This window comes from Mus caroli, chromosome 8, assembly GCF_900094665.2.
Source record: "Mus caroli chromosome 8, CAROLI_EIJ_v1.1, whole genome shotgun sequence".
Classification (NCBI taxonomy): Eukaryota; Metazoa; Chordata; class Mammalia; order Rodentia; family Muridae; genus Mus; species Mus caroli.
Window position 1 is genome coordinate 64,060,493 of NC_034577.1, and position 10,609 is coordinate 64,071,101.

Sequence of the window (10,609 nt, forward strand, 5' to 3'; positions counted from 1 at the left end):
GGTCCCTCCCTCCCTCCCCACTCAGATCATACTATGTTAATTGTGGTGTTAAACCCTTAATGCTCTTCACAAGGTTGTAACAGAGGCGACTTACTGGCCAGTTCTGAACTTATGAAAAATGTCTTTAGCTCTTACACCAAAGATACACAAAAGCCTTACATCCTCTAATCGGCCACAAAAACCATCAGCCTCACTAGCACTTATGACACAGCCTGCCAAAGTTCCTCTAGACAGTTTGAATAAGGAATAAAGACACAACCCTGTCCTATTTTTTTAAACTATGCTTTCAGTAGGAAATATTCTAACAGTCTCATTGCTGTATGTTAGTTGCGACTTCACTCATTATATATACTCCAAGGATACAGTGTCATCACACAGCAGCTTTATATTTTGGATCTTTGACATCTGCTAAGTTGTACTATGGCCCATTAGATGGACACTCCTATGACACACCGTTCTACATCACCTCTTATCAGCTCAATACAGTTTCAGAGAGATTTGTATCCCAAAATCTCTATAAGCTATTCAGTCAACTTCAAAGAGACCAAGGGCTATATAGAGAAACCCGAGAGGAGAGAGAGAGAGAGAGAGAGAGAGAGAGAGAGAGAGAGAGAGAGAACGAGAACAGTAGGTAGGGCACCCAGTTCATCCTTCTTACTGCTCTGGGCAGCATTTCAGGACTCAGATCTAAAATAGCTGGACTGAGAGTTTCCTTTCATCCGTTAATCTATCTGTTTCACCAGCTCTCAGGAAACCTTAAAGAAATTTCAGATCTGCTTAACATCCTTGAGGACCAGTTCCATTCTCCAGCTGCTGCAGTGCTCTAGAATTAAAGAGAACTAGTGCTAAGGATGAGCTTGGTGCCCTTCTCCACAAAAGGTGCTTCTGCCGCACCTACCATTCCTGACCAGCTAAAGATGAGGCTCAAAGATGCAGGGACTAGACAAAACTTCAATGACAAGGCTCCTCAATGTATAACATTCAAGTTCCTTCCCACTCTGGCTACTCACCTCGGTCACTCTTCCCTTCGTGTTATCTCATGGTTACACTGTCAGTCAGCCTTTAGGTGATTTATTTATTGGAGTCTCCCCCTTAAAGAAACCAGACTCCCCCCACCCCCGACCCAAAGAGAAATGTTCTATGCAAATTCTCACCCTACAATATATTTGTTCACTCCTGACACATCTACTAGAAACTCTTTTAGGCACTGTGGAGGAGTTCTGGCTTCATCCCCTTGACTGCAGACCAGACATAATCCTTTATATTGTCCTCTATTTATTTCTGTCCCCTTCCTTTTATAGTGTCTTCTACTTCTCTGGCTCACTTTGGTGAGGCATGTCTAGCAGTGGGACTAGTCATGCCTAGAAACATTTTCTACTTTGCTTGTAATACAGGCTTCCCACACTGCCATCTTAGTTCCCTCCTGTTAGGGCACTCCTGAATCTATAACCTTTTCAAGCAAAATATCCTTTGCTGTAGCCACAACCCTTCTATGCTTCCCCCTTTCCCCAGTTAGATCATAATACAGTTTACCATCTGGTCTCCATGGGTCTTGAATGCAGAGGTGGAAGGATCCCTCCCATAAGCATAAAAATTTTGCAACTTGCTTTTAATAAAGGTTCAACTCTCCTATAGCCTACTACCCATCAAAGGTAGTAGAAGAGAAAATTTATTAGGATATAGGGGAAGTGAGCCTTCATCAGTAGTTCTTTGGGGGCAAGCTTGATCTTCTTGGGCAGCAGTTCAGTCCTGTAGCAAACACCAAATACAATTTAGCAGCTGCATACCAGTCCTCTAAGCAGGCAGACACCAGGCATGAACTAGCAGCTACAGTCCAGTCCTTTCAGCAAGCAGACACCAGGCAGCTGTAGTTCAATCCTGAAGAAATCACCAGGTTTACCAACCATCCTGAGGCAAGGCCATGAAAGAGGCTACTTCTGCAGGACCTCATGAGCAGCTTTTGGGTGAGTTTCTCTCAATGGCAGCATTATCACAAGTTGATCTCAATAAGGCTATGTAAGGTGAACCAATACATGTGTGTCTTTAGGGAAGAATAGGGGGGTGGAGCAAACCAAACCAAGGCTCAGTGCTAGTCTTTCACTGTCTGTGGGATCATATTTATACTCCTTCATTAAGTGTCCTTTCATGTGACTGTTATATCCAAGCATCCTGTGTGCCCCAGCAAAACATCATTTAGCATAACTAACTTTCCAAAGAACTGAAAGTTTCCACTTCACCCTCCTGAATGTAAAGATGAGAGGGGGTTAAGATAGCCTAGATCTGTCTCATGGTATTTGCAAGACCAATGTGGGCAGCCTCCATAAGTTTCTGGCCAAGCTCTGGGGCACAGGGGATGAATGGTAGTGATGAGGGTTAGGAGAGTTTTATTATTACATTATTGCAGTTTGAAGAATCCAGTGTGCCTGCTGCGGTTTGGTCTGTTGCTATGTATTACAATGCCAATTGTAATGCTAATGCAGGGTTCTGAAGACCTGGTTGATCCAGAGGAGAAAGAGTACACACCTAGACCCAAGTGACACTATGTGACTTTGCCCTCAAATTATTTCTGATTGGTAAATAAAGATGCTTACAGCCTATAGCTGGGCAGAATTGAGATAGGTGGGACTTGGTGTTCCCAGCCTTAGGGTGGGAGGAGAGCACGAGGAGAGAGAGAAGAAGGTGGAGAGAGGAGAAGCCACCATGGGGTAAGAATCTTAAATAATGGCTAATTGGAGTCAAGAGCAGCCCAGATGAAACATGACAAATTATATAATGAGATTATTAGCTGGGAAATAGACATAATAGCACAGAGGAAAGCTACCTGTCCAGCTCTTGTGCTGATTAAGGCTTATTATAAATAATAAAAGTTGTGCGTCTTTTATCCAGGAACTGAATGATCATAGGCAGGGTAGAATCCCCGATTGAGATGAAATACTTTCTACAACATGTGCCCACAGTGTATGTCCCTGAGCAATTAAAACAGTCTGCAATGCTGAAGATGGAAATGTGGGAAAGGAAAGGGGTAGCAGTGATATTTGGCTCACAAAGCAGTTGACAAAGGGTAACAAAGGAGAGGTGATAATGTGATGGGTGAAGCCACAAGTGGTGGCTATGAGCTTGATCTGGGAGGGATGCAGAGCCAGCATTCTCCAAAGTGCCAGGCAGTAATATTTAGTAGCTGATATGTGAAGGTTAAGGTCTAAAACAAGAGATGGAGTAAATATGAGGACAGGAAGGTGTGATCACTTAGGGAGGTAAGAGACTTGATGAGTATTAGATCACACCTTCTATTTTTTCTTATACCAAGATGCTGGGAGAGTAGGGAACATCATCTTTGTATTTTGATTGTGCCTGCTGTGCACCAGATGAGCAGGTCATAATACAGTTTGCCAGTGACACCCTCCTCCCATCTGGTGTCCCATGGGTCTTAAATGTAGAAGTATAAAAATCTGTCCTGTATGTAAACATGAGGAAGGAGGATTAAGATGGTACAGATCTGCCTTATGATATTTGCAGGACCAATGTGCACAACCTTCATAAATTGCCAGCCAAGACAGAGACCAAAGCCTAGCCAAGTAGATACATGCTGTCCTGGAACCCCTGGGGACTCACAGTCCAAGTGAGTCGGGTAGAAAGGTGAATGTCCAGGTCAGTCCAAGTAAAGGCAAAGATATTTTGTGACTGGGGATCAAGAGGAGTAGAAAAGAAGTCTAGAACAGAGAGTGAGAGGTGCCTGAGAGATGGTGGAGAGAAGAGGATAGGTTTGGTACTGCAAGATAAAGAGAAACTACCACAGAGTTAATGAGTCAGAGATCCTGATCCAAGTGATAGGTTCCTTTGAGTTTTTTAACCACGAGTATGGGAGTATTAAAGGGGGAAGATGTGAGACACAAAAAGGTTTTTTCTTAAGAAAATAAGAGGTTTAAGTCCCCTGAGAGGAGCAATGGGCCTAGGTGATGTAATTGGAAAGGTTTTATAATTGGATGGTGAGAGAAGACTGATGTCTGGCTATAGAGAGGTTATGGATATCCCATACTTGGGGATCCACCTGGGAGGCCAGTAGGGGAAAGGTATGTCAGATCACATGATTTGGAGGAGAAAGAGGAGAGTAACAACTGGCAAGTCTGAGGCCAAGCAGATGGGAAAGCAAAAGAGAAGCCCCCACTTTGACTTAGGAGGTCCCTTCTCAGCAAGGGAAAGGGCAGGTGAGTACCAGTAGGAAGGAGAGGGTAGGGGATACCACTAAAGATACAACTGAGTGGTAGGTTTGGTAAAGATGTTACTCTACCCCAACAATAGGGGAACAGGAAGAAGTGGATCCCCAAAATTCTATCAGGACCAAGTAAGTATCCAGAAGGAAGGAGATGGGTCAGTCTGATACTATAATAACTACCCAAGGCTCCCTGTCAGAGATTCCAGTGGTTGGGCCAAGGGAACCCAGGCTCCCTCATTCATCCATAGCCAGACCGAGAAAGTTGGCTGGAGAGTGATTTAGGTATGATATCCCCACACTGAGAGAGACACAGGGACAGTGGATAGCCCAACGTCTCTTTTGATGGCAACTTGGACATGGTCAGGATGATTTACAAGAGTTCAGGCAGGCCTGGAGCCCAGTGACCTTTTTAACCACTTTTGAAACAAGGGAGTCCCAGCAATGCTGTGGCCAACTGGAAAGCCTTAGCCCTCCAGCTTTTTGTTTTTTGTTTTCAGGCTCTTTCATCTCTCTCAGGACTAAGACTTCTGCCTATAGAGTCAGGAGTGCCATTTCTAGATGTTTAAGTTTGTTTAAGTTTAAGTTAGATCTGACATACCTTTTCCCCTGCTGGCCTCCCAGGTGGATCCCCAAGTATGGGATATCCTAGCCCTAAATCAGAGAAACTCTGGGAGAAGTAGGTCTGAAGTTGTTTTACATCTGGGGTCTCAGGATCTAGATTGGTATTCTATAAAAATCCCTTTGTAAGACAGGAATTGAGACAAGTTTCTATGTTTGCCCCTGATGACTTCTTTCGATAAACCAGACTCGGATGTGAGCAACAGTCCGACAGGAACAGGGAGAAGGATCAGTAGGCAGAGATTCGGTGAGTGACAGACACGACACAAGGCTGGAGCTGAATGTGTCTTTACTGAATCAAAGCAGCAGATTATATCGACCAAAAATTAGCAATGATTACAGAATATTAGATCAGGTGGTTACATAAAGGTCAGACAGAATTCTAAGAAAAAGCTTTAATAATTCATGTGAACCTCAAGCACTTAAAGACAGACATTGAGATAGTCATCCCTGGCCTGCGGCTTTTCCTTTCTGTTCCCTGGTTTCAGCTGGCACAGTATCTTTTCATTCTATGCCTCTGCTCAAAGACCTGACCATCTTTTTTATACCAACCCAAAAATCCATTCTTTTGCACTCTCTTCTGAATGCCATCCTTCATCCCTAGATTGGAGTACCTCTAATCAGTAACTATGTATCTTAAACAATTGTTCCTGCTGTTCTTCACTTAACAAGCACCAAAGAGGGTGAGACCTTCCTAACCTCTCCAAGAAAGGCAGACTAAACCAAGAGACAAGTTTACTTCTATCTTGTCTCCATTCCTGTAAGCTCCTGTATACGGAAGAGGGTCATCAGTGGGTTGTGGAATTTTATAATCTTTCCCCTGGGATTTCAGAGGCATCCACAACTTGTTTCCTATAACATAAACTAGACCCTTTGGAGTCATAATAGTGACTGTCTCCTTCCTGGGAACACTACTTTCATTTGCCCTTTCTTGGAAAAGAGTCTTTTCAGGAGTTTTAGCCATGGTTTGTTAAGTAGTCATGCACAAAGAAGAAACAAGATGAGGAAGAAATTGGCTATCCTGAGGGCAAACTTGTCCCCAAGGAACTCAATGCCCCTTATTAGCCGGAAGTAGCCTAGAGATAATGTTGCCCCCTTTCCCTTATATCCTTTTCTCTCTCTACCTAGTGTTAGGGGGTTGATAGGGTGAAAAAAAATCGTATGTAAAGGAGTGGAAGAAAGAAGAACCTACAAATTAGCAAAGACAGCTTCAGTAGAGATTTTTCTAAAAGGTATCCCCAGGGGAAATGAGAGGGTATGAATGACACCATCCCCATAGATGAGCAAGAGATCACAGTTGCATCTGTCAAGGGCAACCCCAAGACTCAGAGAGGACCAAGAGAAGACCAACCGATAAGTAGGTCATCATCACACTTGATCGCCTGAGGAGACTCAGTACCTGAAACTAAAGCCAGGGGTGAAGCTCAGGAAGGAGGTCTCATCTGCAGGACAGGGTTGGGGGAAAGGGCCAACCATAGCCTTAAAGACTGGGCCTGGTGTTATCTCTGCAGTTTCCACTCCTCAGGGAGACTGCTGCCCTTCAGATGTTCTTAGAACAAGCCCCAGACCTTAGGAGCATGGAGACCACTGACTTCGTGATGGAGTTGACATTTGGGTCTGTAAAACTCAGCACATAGACAGCACCACCTGCCAATCAAAGCCTATAGTTCTGGGAAAGTCTCTAAATGTACAAACCTTGGTTTTTGGCTTCTATAGTTTTGCTTCTGACTCATTGATCTTGTTAACTGAAGCATGTTGACCTGGAATATGGTTTTCGTGTTTAAAAGCTCACCCTGAGAAAAGCCCTCAGTACTACAATAGGATCCTTAACATCCAGTGTAGTTGCCAACCAGTTAATAAAGCCATTCTGTTGGCTTAAACCATGTCCAAGCAATCTTCTCTGGCTAATATCCCACAACATTCTGATTAAAGAACAATTTCGCTTCTGTAGTTGCCTATCTACTTTCTAATTATTTCCAAGTCACCTCTACCAGTCCCAATTGAACAGGGAACCTTATCAGTAATGCTACACAAAAGGAACACAGGATATCTGAAATACATCACAGACCAAGCACACAGTGGCCTTAGAAATGATAACCACAGCCCTGGGTTGTGGGGGTGGGGTGGGGTTACAGAAGGGACGGAGGGGTTGGAGGTGAGGGTCTTCCTCGCTGCTCTGGCCACAACCCGGATCTTGTCAAGTCTGACCCTGGCCTTGTCCTATCATCTGGCCTTAGATTTAGAAAGCTTTACATTGGCTAGCCCCACAACAAGTTTTATAGTAGCCGGCCTTGAACTCCAAATCCTCTTCCCTCCATCTCCCCTATGCTGGGATGGCAGGTTGTGTCATCACACCCAATTTTCCACGAATAAATCTGGCTTTTCTTGTGTCCTTTTTGTAAACAAGGTCTCCTGCAGCCCAGGTTAACCTCTCACTAAACAGTCTAGGATTAGCCCGCAACTCTAACTCACTCGTTTACCTTCAACCAAGCGCACAAGCCCAGCCAGACCTGAGCCTGCTGTGGAGTGCCTCTGCGAACCCCAGCCCTGAGCAGCAGTTTCCGGACTATACTGAAGGCGATGGGTCGCTGGTCCTGTCTATCAGGGACTCCGGAGCCAATCGGAATCGCGCATAGCAGAGCCGTCCAATCAGCAGCGGGCAGCCTCTCGTAAACCGGGCGCCGCCATTTTCGGCGCTGTCCTTGGCAGCTTAGCAATGCGCATGGTACGCGGCAGTGACACCCGGCACAGTGCTGCTCAGGCAAGACGAGAGTGCACCATGGTGAGTGCATCTCGGAGACGCGGGTGGGAGCGGAGGGCAGAGGAGTGGCGGGCTCTGCGCAGTCGGAAGCTCGGAACTTGCCGGGAGTTTGCAAACCGATTCTGGTGCCCTTTTCCAGAGCCCACAGCCGAACCGCAATGTAAAAGGGGAATCATCATGTATGCTTGTGTTCAGGGGTAAAATGGAAAGGACTACGGAGGGTCCCCACGGAGTTAATTTCCTCTTTGGGCTGGTTTTGTTGTTGTTTTTTTGTTTTTTTGAGACAGGGTTTCTCTGTGTAGCCCTGGCTGTCCTGGAACTCACTCTGTAGACCAGGCTGGCCTGGAACTCAGAAATCCACCTGCCTCTGCCTCCCGAGTGCTGGGATTAAAGGCGTGTGCCACCACTCCCGGCTTGTGTTCTTTTTGATGTTTTAAATTTACACTTATTTATCGAGGTGGGGCCCATGGGGCAGTAGAGTCTGGCCTCTCCTTCCACTTTGTGGAACCTGGAGAACGCCAAGTCTAAGGCTTGGCAGTAAGCGCCTTTTCAGCTGAACCATCCCACCAGCCCCTTCTTTCTTTTTCCTTTACTACCTTTTATAAAGATGCATTTCCTATGTGAATATTCACAACCACCGGCCGCGGAGAACTGGGTTCCTGAGAAGAAAGCTGGGGCTGGATGGGAAGGACAGACGAGAGAGGAATGAAATAAAGACAGAGTTTCTGAGCAAGGCCCAGTGTTTAAATCTTGAGTCTGATTTTTAAAGGGAGGAAACCCATCCCCCACTTTGCCAGGATCTCATCAGGAAAACAGGCTCAGCTGGTAGTGGCTTCTTGCAGGAAGCTGCAGCTGAAGCTTCTCCTACGTCAGAAGACTCCACCCCAGGTGGGCTAGCCAGCAGTGGCCAACAACGTCTGACTTAGCCTGCTCGAGGCTGGGGGAAGGGCACAAACCTGGTGGGACCATGTGTTTCTAGGATTCGAGAAAAGCAACATATATATGAGCGTTTGTCCCCAACAACAACAACAAAAATCACATCATCTTGGAAAAATTTCCCTTAAGTTACTGTAGGTTTCTCCTTTTCCTGGTACACCACAAACAGAAGAGGTGAGGGTGAGAGGCCCACTGTAACCCCCAGCTGACCAGTACTACTTCTTAACTTGTGTCTGGACCCTGTAGCAGCTGTCCTGCTTGTGGGCAGAAACAAGGACCCAGTCCCACAACAGAAGTGACACCTTGAGAGCAATGGAAGGATAAATAATACAGAGCATATTAGCAGAAAAAACACAGCTCTCGCTTGCCTCAACAAGGAAGACAGGCATAGTTTATTGAGTGGCCATGACTGGAACCCCCAAACAACCCTCTATGTCCCATTGTGGAAATAGTTACGTGAGTGGTGGTGGAGGCCTTTAATCCTAGCACTAAAGAGGCAGAAGCAGACAGATACTGATTTTGAGGCCAGCCTGATCTACAGAGTAAGTTCCAGGACAGCCGGGGCTACACAGAGAAACCGTGTCTCAAAAAACAACAAAAAAAAAACCCCAAAACATAATGAATCTAAACAGCTTCTATAAGGCAAAGGACACTGTCAATAGGACAAATCAGCAACCTACAGATTGGGAAAACTCAGAAATCCCCCTGCCTCTGCCTCCCAAGTGCTGGGATTAAAGTGTGCCACCACGCCCGGCGCTTTTTAGATTCATGAGGTCGAATTTGTCAATTGTTATTCTTAGAGTCTGAGCCATTGGTGTGCGGTTCAGGAAATTTCCCCCTGTGCCAATGTGTTTGAGGGTCTTTCCTGCTTTCTCTTCTATTAGATTCAATGATTTGGGTTTTATGTGGAGGTCCTTGATACACTTGGACTTGAGCTTTGTGTAAGGTGATAAATATGAGTCTATTTGCATTTTTCTATGTGCACACCACCAGTTAGACCAGCACCATTTGATAATGTGCTTTCCTTTTTCCACTGTTTGGTTTTGGCTTCTTTGTTAAAGATCAGGTGACCGTAGGTATGTGGGTTTATTTCTGATTCTTCAGTTCTATCCCATTGATTGGCCTGTCTTTCTCTGTACAAGCACCATGTGGTTTTTATCACTATTGCTCTATAGTACAGCTTGAGGTCAGGGGTAGTGATTCCCCTAGGAGTTCTTTAATTGTTGAGAATTGTTTTGGCTATCCTGGGTTTTTTGGTTTTCCATATGAAGTTGAGAATTACTCTTTCCATGTCTGAAGAATTGTATTGAAGTTTGATGGAGCAATACATTATACGTGTAGATTACTTTTGATAAGATGGCCATTTTCACTATGTTAATCCTACTGATCCATGAGCATGGAAGCTCTTTCCATCTTCTGAGTCTTCAATTTCTTTCTTCAGGAACTTGAAGATCTTGTCCTACAAGCAAGAATTTATACTTGCTTGGTTAGAGTTACACCAAGATATTTTTTATTATTTTGGCTATTGTGAAGGATGTTGTTTCCCTAATTTCTTCCTCAGCCTGTTTGTATAAAGAACTGCTGCTGATTTGTTAGAGTTAATTTTATATCTAGCCACTTTGCCGAAGTTGGTTATCAGTATAGAAATTCTCTGGTAGATTTTGGGGGTCACATATGTATGCTATCATATCATTCACAAATAGTGAAACTTTGACTTCTTCCTTTCCAATTTGTATCCCCTTGATATCCTTTTGTTTTCTAATTGCTCTAGCTAGAATTTCAAGTACTATATTGAATAGATAGGGGGAGAGTGGCCATCCTTTTCCCTGATTTTAGTGGGCTTGCTTCAAGTTTCTCTCCATTTAATTTGATGTTGGCTGTTGGTTTGCTGTATATTGCTTTTATTATGTCTAGGTATGTGCAATGAATTCCTGATCTCTCCAAGACTTTAAACATGAAGGGGTGTTGTATTTTGTCAAAGGCTTTTTCAGCATCTCATGAGATGATCATGCAATTATTTTCTTTGAGTTTGTTTATATAGTGGATTACATTCATGGATTTTCTTTTTTTTTTTTTTTTTT

General features: G+C 44.4%; 1 protein-coding gene across 3 annotated transcripts in view; it reads left to right on the forward strand.

The window, feature by feature from the left end:
* Positions 1–7,528: 7,528 nt before the first annotated feature.
* The window catches only part of LOC110299803 (zinc finger protein 14-like), a 16,025-nt gene continuing 12,944 nt past the window's right edge, over positions 7,529–10,609 (forward strand). Inside the window, exon 1 of one of the 3 annotated variants that reach the window (XM_021169671.2) lies at positions 7,529–7,613. In XM_021169671.2, the coding sequence (XP_021025330.1) occupies positions 7,548–7,613 (66 nt within the window). In that variant the 5' untranslated portion in view covers positions 7,529–7,547. The remainder of the gene's footprint in view (positions 7,614–10,609) is intronic. The other 2 variants (XM_029480535.1, XM_029480536.1) reach the window with 2 other exon arrangements.